This window comes from Aspergillus welwitschiae (assembly GCF_003344945.1).
Source record: "Aspergillus welwitschiae strain CBS 139.54b unplaced genomic scaffold BDQ94scaffold_2, whole genome shotgun sequence".
Taxonomy (NCBI): Eukaryota; Fungi; Ascomycota; class Eurotiomycetes; order Eurotiales; family Aspergillaceae; genus Aspergillus; species Aspergillus welwitschiae.
In genome coordinates, this window is record NW_020798696.1 from 405,472 (window position 1) to 419,339 (window position 13,868).

General features: G+C 51.1%; 5 protein-coding genes across 5 annotated transcripts; 3 read left to right on the forward strand and 2 right to left on the reverse strand.

Moving 5' to 3' along the window:
- Positions 1-732: 732 nt before the first annotated feature.
- Positions 733-4,749, forward strand: BDQ94DRAFT_44028 (DDB1/RSE1 family protein). The gene is made up of 5 exons (XM_026775774.1): positions 733-925; positions 1,020-1,690; positions 1,759-3,665; positions 3,721-4,167; positions 4,237-4,749. Exons 1-5 carry the CDS (start codon positions 831-833, stop codon positions 4,537-4,539), a joined length of 3,423 nt encoding a protein of 1,140 aa, XP_026631454.1. The 5' UTR covers positions 733-830; the 3' UTR covers positions 4,540-4,749.
- A 386-nt stretch (positions 4,750-5,135) lies between these two features.
- BDQ94DRAFT_165577 (putative RNA binding protein MSSP-2) lies at positions 5,136-7,475 on the forward strand (the record flags this gene model as incomplete). The annotated part of the gene is made up of 8 exons (XM_026770349.1): positions 5,136-5,430; positions 5,482-5,523; positions 5,636-6,317; positions 6,374-6,464; positions 6,517-6,606; positions 6,663-6,757; positions 6,823-7,140; positions 7,193-7,475. 8 exons carry the CDS (start codon positions 5,136-5,138, stop codon positions 7,473-7,475), a joined length of 1,896 nt encoding a protein of 631 aa, XP_026631455.1.
- Positions 7,476-8,197: 722 nt separating this feature from the next.
- Positions 8,198-9,487, reverse strand: BDQ94DRAFT_44074 (FAD synthase). The gene has a single exon (XM_026775776.1). The coding sequence runs from the start codon at positions 9,180-9,182 to the stop codon at positions 8,277-8,279; it is 906 nt and encodes a 301-aa protein (XP_026631456.1). The 5' UTR covers positions 9,183-9,487; the 3' UTR covers positions 8,198-8,276.
- Position 9,488: 1 nt separating this feature from the next.
- On the reverse strand, positions 9,489-10,707 carry BDQ94DRAFT_44073 (uncharacterized protein). The gene is made up of 3 exons (XM_026775775.1): positions 10,600-10,707; positions 10,501-10,544; positions 9,489-10,417 (listed from the first exon to the last, which is right to left on the reverse strand). Exons 1-3 carry the CDS (start codon positions 10,660-10,662, stop codon positions 9,886-9,888), a joined length of 639 nt encoding a protein of 212 aa, XP_026631457.1. The 5' UTR covers positions 10,663-10,707; the 3' UTR covers positions 9,489-9,885.
- Positions 10,708-10,935: 228 nt separating this feature from the next.
- dbp4 (RNA-dependent ATPase HCA4) lies at positions 10,936-13,344 on the forward strand (the record flags this gene model as incomplete). Its single annotated transcript, XM_026770350.1, has 1 exon — positions 10,936-13,344. One exon carries the CDS (start codon positions 10,936-10,938, stop codon positions 13,342-13,344), a length of 2,409 nt encoding a protein of 802 aa, XP_026631458.1.
- Between the last annotated feature and the right edge of the window lie 524 nt (positions 13,345-13,868).

Genomic DNA, 13,868 nt, shown 5'->3' on the forward strand with positions numbered 1-13,868 from the left:
GCTTGAGCATGAGTGCGGTAGCCAGTGTCGAAAGAACAGGATAGACGATCATGATTATTGCGGGAACATGTTATGCCATTCTGGGCATATTGATATCTGGTCGCATGAGCCCAGAGAATACGAAAAGATGAATCCATATTAATTTGCACAATACCTTTCGCCTTTTTTTCATCTAGTAATTTATTTAATTGAGCACTGACCGAACGAGCTGACACCTGCTGCTCGGAATAGCCGACAACGCATTGACGTGAAAGAGATGCATACTTACCATTACAATCAACAAGTAGACTTGTAACTAAATCACTGAAACAACTACTACAGTTACTGCCTGCTTTTAGCTAAAAAGTAATACTGAAGTATTCGGGAATCAAATAGAAGAAACATGCATAAGCCCAACCTCGGCAATACCGGAGTTAAGCACAGTAACCAAAACCAAACCAAACTAGAACCGGCGCGCGACCAGTGACCCATCGTCATTCCCGGTATCAGCAGTTCAGTCAGGCTGGCTGGCTAGCCCGAACCAAGCTCCGCAATCATCCATCCATCCTCATCCCTCCCCTCCCATGCCAACCTCTCTTCTCCGCAGAGCGAGGGACAAGAAAATGAGATGCAGCAATTAACCACGATAACTTAGCAAAAAAGAATTAGAAGCCGGAAGAACATACATTTCGCTTTTACCGCTGTTCGACTGCGACGACGGGTCTTGAGAGCAGTTCCCCGCAGTGGGCGAAAAGCTGGACTGCACACTACTTACGCTACCCTACGCTACCTCGGTACATATATGATATACGACATCTATACGGATTAAAGTTGAACAATATTCTGGGAAGATGGCTTACGTGGTGCCGATTCATCGGGCGAGTAGTATTCGGAATGCGCTCAAGTTGCATTTCATGAATGCGGAGGAGGAGACGCTGGTTGTTGCGTTGGTGGACCCCTTGCTTTTGCTTTGCTTGCTTTTGATACTGGCAATAGTTATGTATGTGTGTGCTAATTGGCGCGGTGTGTTGCAATTATAGAAAGGCGAACCGTCTCGAGATATACTCCCTTACGCCGGAAGGGCTGAACCTGGCAGCGTCATGTTCTCTCTTCGCGAAAGTGACTATGCTAGCTCGGCTTCCTGCGCCTGCGAACTCGCCTACGGATCATTTGTTTGTTGGGACGGATCGATACACCTATTGTACGTTATCGTGGGATGGGGAGAGGAATCAAATCCGGACGGAGAGGAACTACGTTGATATATCTGATCCGTCGTCGCGGGAGGCGCAGACGGGAAATCGGTGCTTGATTGATCCTAGTGGACGGTTTATGACGCTCGAGGTCTATGAGGGTGTCATTGCTGTTGTGCCGATTGTGCAGTTGCCCAGTAAGAAGAGGGGGAGACAGGTTGCTCCGCCTTCGGGACCGGATGCGCCTCGGGTTGGGGAGTTGGGCGAGCCGACGACGGCGAGGATTGATGAGCTGTTTGTGCGCTCGTCTGCGTTCTTGCATGTTCAGTCGGGGCCGCCTAGGTTGGCGTTGCTCTATGAAGATAATCAGAAGAAAGTAAGGCTTAAGGTTCGCGCGTTGCATTATAGTGCGGCGACGGCGAGTACGGGGGCCGATGCGGCGTTTGAGGAGTCGCTGGATGGGTTTTCGCAGGAATTGGATCTCGGAGCGTCGCATCTCATACCGGTTCCGGCGCCTTTAGGTTTGTGATTCTCTTGTTGTGGTTTGTTGTCGCTTTTGGATTGATGCTGATCTGTTTATGTTGTGCAGGTGGTCTGCTTGTTTTGGGAGAGACGTCCATCAAGTATGTCGATACGGATAGTAACGAGATTGTGTCGCGTCCTTTGGACGAAGCAACAATTTTCGTGGCTTGGGAGCAGGTAGATAGTCAGAGATGGCTTCTAGCTGATGATTATGGAAGACTGTTTTTCCTGATGCTAGTCCTGGATTCTAACAACCAAGTACAATCCTGGAAGCTAGATCACTTAGGGAATACCGCTAGAGCTTCGGTGCTGATATATCTCGGTGGCGGAGTTATCTTCGTAGGATCTCACCAAGGGGATTCGCAAGTTCTTCGAATCGGCAATGGCTCGTTGGAGGTCATCCAGACGCTCTCCAATATTGCGCCCATTCTCGACTTTACCATCATGGATCTTGGAAATCGTACCAGCGAAAGCCAGACACACGAGTTTTCATCGGGCCAGGCTCGCATTGTGACCGGTTCGGGGGCATTCGATGACGGAACCCTTAGGAGTGTTCGCAGTGGTGTCGGCATGGAAGAGCTCGGCGTGCTTGGTGAAATGGAGCTCATCACGGACTTGTTCGGACTGCAGCTTGCGACAAAGGGTGGTTATCTGGACACTCTTCTGGTTACCTTCGTCGATGAGACACGAGTTTTTCAGTTCAACTTTGATGGAGAGGTTGAAGAATTGGACAGCTTCCTTGGTCTCAGCCTTTCAGAGAACACACTTCTCGCTATGAATCTTCCTGGAGGGAGGATCTTGCAGGTCACCGAACAGAGAGTTCTCATCGCAGATATCGAAGGCGGCATGGTTACCAATGAATGGACCCCGCCGGACAATTTAGTGATCACTTCTGCTTCTGCTAACAATGATTCGATCGTTCTCGTCAGTGGCGGCCAACTTATGACGGTCCTCGATATCAACAATGATGTTCGGGTTATATCTCAGAAGGACTTTGGAGCAGACAGCCAGATTTCAGGAGTCACGGTACCCTTATCTTCGGCCGGAGTCTGTATCGTTGGTTTCCCTCAATTGGCAAAGGTCTCGGTATTAGACCTTGGCCGTCTATCGGAGCTCCATACGACGTCGCTGGGCCCAGCTGGTGAAGCTTTCCCACGATCCGTACTTGTTGCCGATGTCCTTGCAAATAGCCCTTCCACCCTCTTCATTTCGATGGCAGATGGCAGCGTCATAACCTACTCCTTCGACGCAAGTAACTACTCCTTGACCGGAATGAACAGGCTCATACTTGGGTCTGAGCAGCCTACCTTCAAGAAGCTGCCTCGAGGCGATGGGCTGTATAATGTCTTCGCCACATGCGAGAACCCCAGCTTAATATACGGCTCTGAAGGTCGCATTATCTACTCTGCGGTTAATTCGGAGGGTGCGTCTCGGGTATGTCACTTCAACTCGGAGGCGTATCCTGGATCGATTGCGGTGGCCACCAGGCACGACTTGAAGATTGCTCTCGTGGACAAGGAGAGGACAACACAGATCCAGACGCTTCCTATGGGCGAAACTGCCCGTAGAGTTGCATATTCACCGTCTGAAAAGGCTTTTGGTATCGGCACCATAGAGCGCAAATTGAAGGACGGGGCTGAGATGGTCCAAAGCCGGTTTGTGTTAGCTGATGAGATCATGTTCCGTCGTCTCGACGCCTTTGATCTTCGGCCGGAGGAGTTGGTCGAGAGTGTCATTCGCGCGGAATTCTCTGCGGGCAAAGATGAAAATGGTCGGGACGTATTCAAAGATCGGTTCGTTGTGGGAACAGCATATTTGGATGATGAAAACGAAGAGTCAATCCGAGGTCGGATCTTAGTCTTCGAAATTGACAACGGTCGAAAATTGACCAAAGTCGCGGAGTTGCCTGTCAAAGGTGCATGCCGCGCGTTGGCTATGCTCGGAGAGAAGATTGTAGCCGCTCTTGTGAAAACGGTAAGTGTCTGATACCCCTCACAGTACCACTTCCACAGAAGCTGATATGATTCAGGTCGTCATCTATGGAGTGGTGAACAACGACTTTGGCGCGATGAAGCTCGAGAAGTTGGCCAGCTACCGCACATCCACCGCCCCCGTCGACGTGACCGTAACGGGCAACGTGATTGCCGTCGCCGACCTCATGAAGAGTGTATGTCTGGTGGAGTACAGCGAGGGCGAGAATGGGATGCCCGATAGCTTGACAGAAGTGGCTCGCCACTTTCAGACCGTTTGGGCCACCGGTGTCTCCTGTATTGCCAAGGACACATTCCTGGAAACTGACGCCGAAGGTAACTTAATTGTTCTTCGACGCAACTTGACCGGCGTGGAGGAAGACGACAAGCGCAGGCTCGAAGTAACTGGGGAGATCTCGTTGGGCGAAATGGTCAACCGCATTCGACCGGTCAATATTCAACAATTGGCGAGTGTGACGGTCACTCCGAGGGCTTTTCTGGGCACAGTATGAATCCCATCCCAAACACCCGAGTGCTAAACAACTATGACTAACTCACATGTTTTACCTAAACAGGTGGAAGGTTCCATCTATCTCTTTGCCATTATCAACCCAGAGCACCAGGACTTCTTGATGCGTCTGCAGGCAACCATGGCGGGCAAGGTCGAGTCGCTGGGAAACATTCCATTCAATGAGTTCCGTGGTTTCCGCAGCATGGTGCGAGAGGCTAAAGAGCCGTACCGCTTTGTGGATGGCGAGCTGATTGAGCGGTTCTTGACCTGCGAGCCGAGTCTCCAGGAAGAAATTGTGGACTCGGTGGGCATGATGAACGTTGATGAAGTAAAGATTATGATAGAAGCCCTGCGCAGGCTACATTGAGTGTGGCAGGTAGGATCTGAAGAGCAATAATGATTGAGTTATGGTAAGACGAGGTCGAAACTTGCACTGGCGTATCTGCACATGTTCATTGCTATGCTTTGCAGCACTTTCTTGGGCTTGGATAACTAACCTGCATCACATCAAAAGGCTCGGCAGCCATGTGAGCTCATGTCACGCGGAGACTTGGTGACTCTAATCCGGACCAACACCCCCACGCTCAACAATGCTTTGACTTGATCCTCAACTTGCTTGTTAGGCAGTTGTGCTCCAGCGGATCCGGCCAACAGCCTGGCTGCGATCCACAAACAGCTTCAGACCCGCAAGTCTCCGCTTATATGTGCATTTGAGTGAAAGGAAGTGAAAACTGTGTTGCGATCCGGATTTCAACTCACACAAACATAGACATAAATCAGAGTGGAATGTCTATACTGTTTGTTCATTACGGGTCCATGTCCCCGCGTAGATCTATTCTAGATAGAACTGTTCTTCTCTTCCGCATCCTCAGTCCCTCCCGTAACCGAATAGCTTTAAACCGTCTTGTCCCAAATTTCTGCGACTGCAACTCCCATCAATTGCTCCCGACAGGCAGGGCCAACATGAATCAGTCAGGCTTTAATGACCAGGACGTGTCTGGTAACCCAGGATACATTCATGTCCCTGACGCGTCATTCCCTGGACTCCGGAGGAAGGAAAGTGGTGCCTTCAATGCTCCTGCCCAGAGTGGCTTCCACCCAGCACACTCCTCCAGGAAGGCAGTTGCTACGAACAGCGACCTTCTATCGATGTCGACCCCTCTTCCTCCGGCTTCTTCAGCTCCCACATCTTCACCGTGTTCCAGTCATTCGTTGCGTACTGGCCTACTCCCATCTTCTCTAGCTACTTTATTATCGTGTATGCTGTCTGGAGGCCTGGATCCTACTTGATATCTGACTGCTGTTATAGATCCCAACTCCCCCGATCCGCACGGCTATCCTGCTGGCTCAAGTAAGTATTTATTCCCGTTCATTTGAAAAACCTATTTCGTGTCAACTGTCATCTTAGTGTGTGCTTTTGGTGTTTCATTACTACAGACCAAAAAGACTAACGACTGCCACAGAGCCTGACTTACATAGATCCGGCACCATGCATACTGCTGTTCCTGATACCGCTCAGGCTCCTGATGCCCGTGGCTTGTCCACCCTACTCGGGGGTTTGAACATCCAGGGTCAGCGTCCCGGAGCCAAATACAATGGTCTCAAGAGCAACATGCCGCTAGCTGTGCCCTCTTATAATCCGCTTGTCCTTCTACCCAATGGAGCCATCTTCGGAGGTCTTCCCTATGATCAGAACCCGTATCTACCCCCCACTGGCATCTATCCGGGCTTAGCTTCCCCATGCCCAGTGGTTCCCAGCCCTGCAGGAGACTTCTACCATGGAGCCACCCCGAACCTGGAAGGCCCTGGACTGCCTAACTATGGTTATAACAGCTTTCCCCAGCCGGCACCTGCATGTCTACCTTTCCAGATGATGAAGACTCCTACTGGATATATTCTTCAGGATCTGGAGAGCCTAACCCAGCAAGACCCGCCTATTCCACGGGCTGTACCTGCTATGTGGACTAACCCTTCTGAGCTGACGCTTGCCAAGTGCCTGGAGAATCGGGAGGGCATTACTAACGTCTACATTCGAGGATTTCTCCCAGAGACTACGGATGAGATGCTGCATGCCTATGCCTCTCGCTTTGGAAAGATAGACAGATGCAAAGCAATTGTGGACTTGGATACAGGCCTTTGCAAAGGGTATGCAAGGGTCTGGGTCCACGGACTGATGATACATATGCTGACTGCACCTATAGATTCGGATTTGTCCAGTACTATAACTTCGAATCTTGCGAGAACTGCATCCGTGGGTTCTTCTATCTTGGCTACCAGGCTAGCTTTGCTCAGGTATATATTTGGGGCTGCCAGTCTACGTACCATTGAATCTAACAAAGTCCAGAAATCTCGCAACTCCCGTCTCAAGGACCTCGAAGACAAGACATCCACTAACATCTACTGTACCAATATTCCAATTGAGTGGACAGAGGCCGTGAGCAGAAAGGTCCAATAAGATATTAGATATATCAAAGTTAACCATAACTACAGGATCTTCGCCATCACTTTGAGCCGTACCACGTCATCTCGGAGAAAATTAGTCGTGACGAGAAGACTGGAGTGAGCAAGGAAGTTGGATTTGCCCGGTAAGCATTTATCACAAATCATTCGGGAGAAAAATATGTTTCTTGGGCTGATCATCCCCTACTAGATTCGAAACCCGCGAAATCGCCGAGAAAGTCCTGTCTGAGTATCACAACGCGACTGCCAAAGATGGTGTGAAGTTGCTTCTTCGCTTCGCCGATACCAAGGCCCAGAAAATGCTCAAGCAGCAGAGCAATGAGCGCCGCGCCTATCGTGCTGGCGAATACAATTATTCGGTCGAGGTAGTTCAGGGTTCCACTCCATCGCCTTCTATTAACCGTCTTCAACAGACTGCATCTCACCTCAGCCCCAACTCGCAGGGCAGCTATGTGTCACCTGTTGGCATGGGCGCAGCCTGGACTCCTGCTACATCCATCTCCCCATCGTATGTACTGACGGACCCACATGTGTTCGGGCTCTACTGACAGGACAAGCAGGTATCTGGCGAAGAGCCAGGCTAGCAACATGAAATTCAACTCGTGGACTTCCCGCAACGGGCCAGGAGGTCTGGAGAATACACCTTTGTATCGTGGACGGCGTGGAGTTTGGACAGAAAATACCTCGGGCTCTTCCAAGGCTAATTTCGCCACTCCTACTACGTCCTGCGTTGAATCTCGTTCCGAACGATCCAGCCCTCGCAAGGAGATCAAGGCAGGATCCTTGTCTCCGATTTCCTCTCGCAGGGAGGTTATTGTGACTTCACCTCGGTCGGTCGTCTAGTGATGCTTGGACCGTTCCTCTCTCTTGCCAATGTTTCCTACAAGCACCAAGTGTTGCTACTCACATGAGCGACGTTTGGTATTTGCACGGGTCGCCTTTTTGCTCTTCCTTGAAACATCTTCTACGAACTCGGCAGGCTGTCCAGCTATCCGTCAGAGCCCGCATATCTTACAATGGTGCATGGTTGACTAACATATGATTTTGTTTCCCCATTTTAACTCTTGCCCATTTCGAGGTTTTGTGCTGGTTTCGAGCTTTTGTATGTTGTATGGGTTTTGTTATCTGTTCTTGATTTCTTGATGACACCAGTGATTCTATGATTCGCAGAGTGATGCCGATTTAAATGTCTGTATCTGTTACCGCTGGACCCTGGAGGCCAAAGGTTTACGGCGAGAGGAAATTCACAGGTTGGGAGGACATAAGTGGTACTTCAGCATTTGCCTAGCCATGCATGTTTAGCTCTTAGCATCAAGTTATCAGCGCAGTCTACAGTTTGCCAATGAAAAGCGCTATGCAACTGCGACCAGCAATCACGGCGTCGAATGTGAGCCAATCCAAGTCAAAGCCCTGCAGCCAGTATATGCATCTATGGAATAGTCATGATGAGATAAGAGGAGAGAAAGAGGGAATCGCTCAGGAGTAACATGCGGAGGAAAAGACATCGGTATAGGATGGGAGACAAAGAGTACATGGAATCTGACTCCAAAAAGGTCTATACACGGAGAGAGGAGCATTGAACCGACAACGAGTTTCCTTAACTCAAACAATGGCCAATACCAATACCAATACCAACCCAGACAATCAGTTACGCCCCAACCGCTCCTCCAAATCCTCTGTCAACTCATAAGCCGGTTTATACTGCCCCGCAGGCACCTCCTCCCCAGCAGTGCCATCCACCTCCACCCGCAACTTCGGATTCGGATGCGTATCCGCTGTCCCCCCAAGACTCGTATACCCACGATCATAAAGCCCACAATACCTCAACCCCAAATGCCTAATAAAAGCCCAAATCTCGGCATAATGCCAATCAATAACAGGATGCACGCGCACAAAATCCGGCCATCCGCTATCCGTGCGATCGAAATGGGTCAACTTCGCACCATGCGGATCCGTGCGTCTCGTGCCCACAAAAATGGCCTTGACTCCCGGGTTCAGAAACAGGTAATCCTCAAAGGTGGATTTGATTGTCGAGCGCGGCGGGTCTGTCGTGTACTTGAGCACGTTGAGATGGTATGCGCGGGCCGACCATTGCACGAATTCCTCGACGTCCGGGAAGGGGTCCGGAGGCAGGGCGTAGATAGCGGGGATAGAGGATAGGCCGCCGTCTTCGGGGGCTGGGTGTGGGTGTAGGCTGGCGAGGAAGAGGACGAGGAGCACCAGACAGTCTTTGCCGCCGTTGTAGGAGAGGGAGAGTTCGCTGAGGGGGTAGCGGTGCAGGGCGGTTGCGATGACGTCTAGGGAGGTGCGGGTTTGGTTTTGTACGGCGTGGAGGAGGGAGTCTGGAGGGTGCGATTCCGAGAGGAAGGTGTGGATTTTCGAGTGGCAGTGGGCGATTATGCTGGATAGGGAGGGGGTGGTGGGTGGTGGGAATTGGGGTGTTGTGGTTGTGGTTGAGGTTGTTTGTGGTGGTGTTGATGTGGTGGGGTGGTTGGTGGTGGGTGATGCGGCGATGGGGCCATTGGGGGTGGGTGGTATTGAGTCGGTCATGGTGATTGATTGTCGTGTTGACAAAGGTAGGTGTATGTGTATATATATGGTTGTAAAAAGAGGGAGGAAAGAAGGGATGAGGTTGAGGTGGTTGGCGTAGTACTAGTTAGTAGCTAGGGTATGGAGTGGATGCGATGACTCGTGGGGTTGATGGATGGAAGGTAAGCCGGCTCTGTGGTTCTGGGGTTATCTGTCGAGTTCGGATTGCAACGCAAGGTGTATATGTCTTTCTATCGGGCGAGAATATAGAGATAAGAGTGACAATTATATAGGGATGAGACACAGAAAATCCACAACTTCAATGTTGCACCGTCAGACACCACGGATCATTGCGGAGAGGCCACATGAACCCGAGCGATGGAGGGGAAGATAATAAAAAGGCGCTGGAATGTTCTTTCTGCCCCGCATCTTGTCTGACCGCCTTTCTTATCGGGGAAGTATTATCTGCACGAAATCAAGTAAACAGAAGAGTTTATTGGTGTGGATGACAATTGATGTGAACAGCTATAAGCTATGGTAATGTGACAGCGACTAATAATCAATGGTATGCAAGAACAGTAGTGATAAACAGCAATATAATCATGGTGATGTTATGACCACCAGTCCGTCCCGGGTCCAAATATATCCGCTCAACGCCAGTTGATCAAGTTCCAATACTTCTACCACTGCAAGTCTAGCAGGCAACTGGCATCACTGCCCAGTATCACCCCAATACCTTCATCTTCTTTTTCTTCTTCTTGTCCCCGTCCTTCTTCACCCCCTTCTGCCAATCCCGCCAGCTGCCTATGCGCTCCTCACGGCTATCTTCCCACGCTTTATCCTGGTCCCGTTTTCGCTTCCGCGCCTCCAACTCTTCTTCTTCCTTGCGCCTCTCCCGACCTTCTTCCTGAAGCTTGGCCTTAGCCTGTCTTCGTCGCCGCGCCTCTTCTTCTAAGAGCACCTGAACTGTCTTTTGGCGCCATTCCTTCTTGAATTCATCGGTCTTCAGCTCTTCCGAGTCTAGCGAGTACTTGTGTTCGCGGATCAGGAGTCGTCGCGCGTCAGCGATACATTCGTCTAGGTATGTGCGTGACTTTTCGTCCATAAGCGCCGTGTGCGCTTTCTTGAGGCGATCAAAGGCATCAGGGGCGGCTGGGTTTTTCGTCTTATCAGGGTGGATGAGAAGGGACTTTTTGCGGTACTGGACTTTGATGTCCGATTCGGGCACACCTGGTTGGAGATCGAGGACCGCGTAACTGGTAAAATGATTCGCTAGTTAGCCTATCCAGAGTTATATAGTAGTAACCAGAAACTGCGTAGCAGAATGCCAATAACTCACGCGTCTAAGGAGAACGCCTTCCGAATGCGGTCAATTTCTGCATCCTGTCTGAAGTTAGTTTCGGTGTCATTGTAGTGTAGATAATCCGCAGCGTCATACCTTGACAAAATCAGACGCCTCACGCTCAAGCGCGTCCAAAGCATCTTGCTCTTCAGCGGCCATGGTGACAGAAGATGGGGAGTGAATGAAGGAATTCGCCGGGTCGGGACTGTCGCATGGCTGCTGAAAGGCACACGCCGATAAGCGCCGCCTTATCGCGGCGATGAGTCAGCAGGAACCCGCGAGGTTAAACTCCGAAGAGAAAAAAGTTGCTTCACCGCCCGCGCCTTTCTTCGAGATTCGCTTTCTCTCCCCAGCAACGAGTCCTGTTTCGATTTACTGCTTCCTTTCGTCGGTGCTCAATTTCGTGGAGCATTTTATCTGGACGAGCCCATCATGGCTCCGATCAACGGTTCCCGCAATGGCAAACACTCAAAGCCTCAGCGCGGCGGTAACCTGAAGCGCAAGCGTGTCCAAGAAGATTTAAACTCTCTCATCAAGAAGGTCGAGGATCTGGATGTCAAGGAAACCATCGAACAATTTACCGATCTGCCCTTGTCTGAACCCACCGCGTCCGGACTTGCCTCGTCCCACTACAAGACGTTAACCGATATTCAATCCCGTGCGATCAGCCATGCGCTTAAGGGCCGCGATATTCTCGGTGCCGCAAAGACGGGAAGCGGCAAAACGCTAGCCTTCCTGATTCCCATCCTGGAAAACCTATACCGCAAACAGTGGTCAGAGCACGATGGATTGGGTGCCCTGGTTCTGTCTCCCACCCGCGAACTCGCGATTCAGATCTTCGAAGTCCTCCGCAAAGTCGGTCGCTATCATACGTTCTCCGCCGGTCTGGTTATTGGTGGGAAGAGTCTGCGGGAGGAGCAGGAGAGACTGGGACGGATGAATATTCTGGTGTGTACGCCTGGTCGCATGCTGCAGCACTTGGATCAGACTTCTTTCTTCGAGACGCACAACCTGCAGATGCTCGTGTTGGACGAGGCGGATCGCATCTTGGATATGGGTTTCCAGAAGACTGTGGACGCTATTATCGGCCATCTTCCCAAGGAGCGCCAGACTCTACTTTTCAGTGCCACACAGACGAAGAAGGTGTCGGACTTGGCTCGACTGAGCTTGCAGGATCCCGAATATGTGGCTGTTCATGAGGCGGCCTCCTCCGCGACGCCGTCCAAGCTTCAGCAACATTACGTCGTTACGCCCCTCCCGCAGAAACTCGATGTTCTATGGAGTTTTATTCGGAGCAACCTGAAGTCCAAGACGATCGTTTTCCTGTCATCAGGAAAGCAGGTGCGCTTTGTCTACGAATCCTTCCGTCACATGCAACCCGGTGTTCCGTTGATGCACCTTCACGGACGTCAGAAGCAGGGTGGTCGACTCGATATTACTACCAAGTTCTCCTCGGCGCAACATGCAGTTCTGTTCGCCACCGATGTTGCTGCGCGTGGTCTGGACTTTCCGGCCGTCGACTGGGTCATCCAACTGGACTGTCCTGAAGATGCCGATACCTATATTCACCGTGTTGGTCGTACAGCAAGATACGAGCGCGATGGTCGTGCCGTGCTGTTCCTGGATCCTAGTGAGGAGAAGGGCATGTTGAAGCGTCTGGAGCAGAAGAAGGTCCAGGTCGAACGCATCAATGTCAAGGCCAACAAGCAACAGAGCATTAAAGATCAGCTGCAAAACATGTGCTTCAAGGACCCCGAATTGAAGTATCTGGGCCAGAAGGCCTTTATTTCCTACGCTAAGTCGGTCTACGTCCAGAAGGACAAGGAGATCTTCAACATCAAGGAGCTGAAGCTGGATGAATTTGCGGGCAGCTTGGGACTTCCGGGTGCACCTCGCATTAAGTTCATCAAGGGTGATGATACCAAGGAGCGGAAGAACGCGCCCCGTGCTACGGCATACCTGTCCAGCGATGACGAGTCTGACGAAGAGGGTGAAAAGAAGAAGACCAAGAAGGATGAGACGCAGGTGCGGACGAAGTATGACCGCATGTTTGAGCGTCGGAACCAGGACGTGTTGGCCGACCATTACCACAAGCTCATTAACGACGACGGCACGATGGTGGAAACTAATAAGGCTACTGAGGATGCGGATGAAGACGACGACTTCTTGTCCGTCAAGCGTCGCTACGAGGCCGGTGACAAGGATCTGGATGTCGGAGGATCTAGCTCGGAGGGTGAGGAGGATGCGGACGGAACGGAGAAGAAGGGAGCCAAAGTGGTCCATCTCGATGGCAAGGAGGCCCTGGTCATTGATTCGAAACGCCGCGAGAAGCTGCTCAAGTCGAAGAAGAAGCTTCTCAAGTTCAAGGGCAAGGGCACGAAGCTTATCTACGATGATGAGGGCAATGCTCACGAGCTGTACGAAATGGAGGACGAAGAACAGTTCAAGGCCAAGGGCGACGCCAAGGAGCAGCAGGCGAAGTTCCTGGCGGAGGAAGCGGAGCGCACTCGGCAAGCGGATTTGGAGGACAAGGAAGTCGCCAAGCAGAAGAAGCGCGAGAAGAAGGAGAAGCGCAAGGCCCGCGAGCGCGAGCTTCTTGCGATGGAGGAAGAAGGAGGGGATTTGGTCCAGATCCCGTACAAGGAGGGCGGACTCGCTTCGGACGAAGACGAGGAGGTACTCCGGCCCAGCAAGAAGGCGCGAGTCTCCTTTGCAGACGAAGCAAGCGAGGAGGAGCCCAAATCCAAGAAGGCCAAGAAGTCTCAACCAGCTGGCAAAGCACCGGAGCAGATCGAGACTCTGGAAGATCTGGAGTCGCTGGCCGCTGGCTTGCTGGGGTGATTTTAATGTGTATACATTGTGTCTTTGGTGGATATATCCCTTTCTGTCTAAGTTTCTTTCATTGTTCATCAGCGGAGAGTGTCAAAAGTTTATGAGATTCCGGCAGCATAGCCATGTACATAGCACGATACAATAGTCCTTGGGGACATTTCCTTTGATTGAACTATGGGGAATATTATAGTGGTAGTAGTAATAGAAGTAGATAGCTGCGTCTGAAGTAATGTATGTATGCTTAAAACTTAGCCGAGCAGGTGGGGAACCCCAGGCGGCAATCGGCAAATTATTCTCTGCATCCCCAAGGATTCTGTCGCCCTTCCATTTGCTGTACGTAACACCAATCGAGCACGCCATCCGCTAAAGAGCAAATTTTCAGCGTCAAGGATGTGATGGCGACATGAGTGTCATTCGCCGGGATGCGCTCTTCCTTTTGATCAAATTCTTTTCGTTCATGCGTGCTGTGCAGTGCAGACACACTACTGCTAGTATCAACCTAGATAACTAGTAGATAGTTTCAGCTGCCAGTT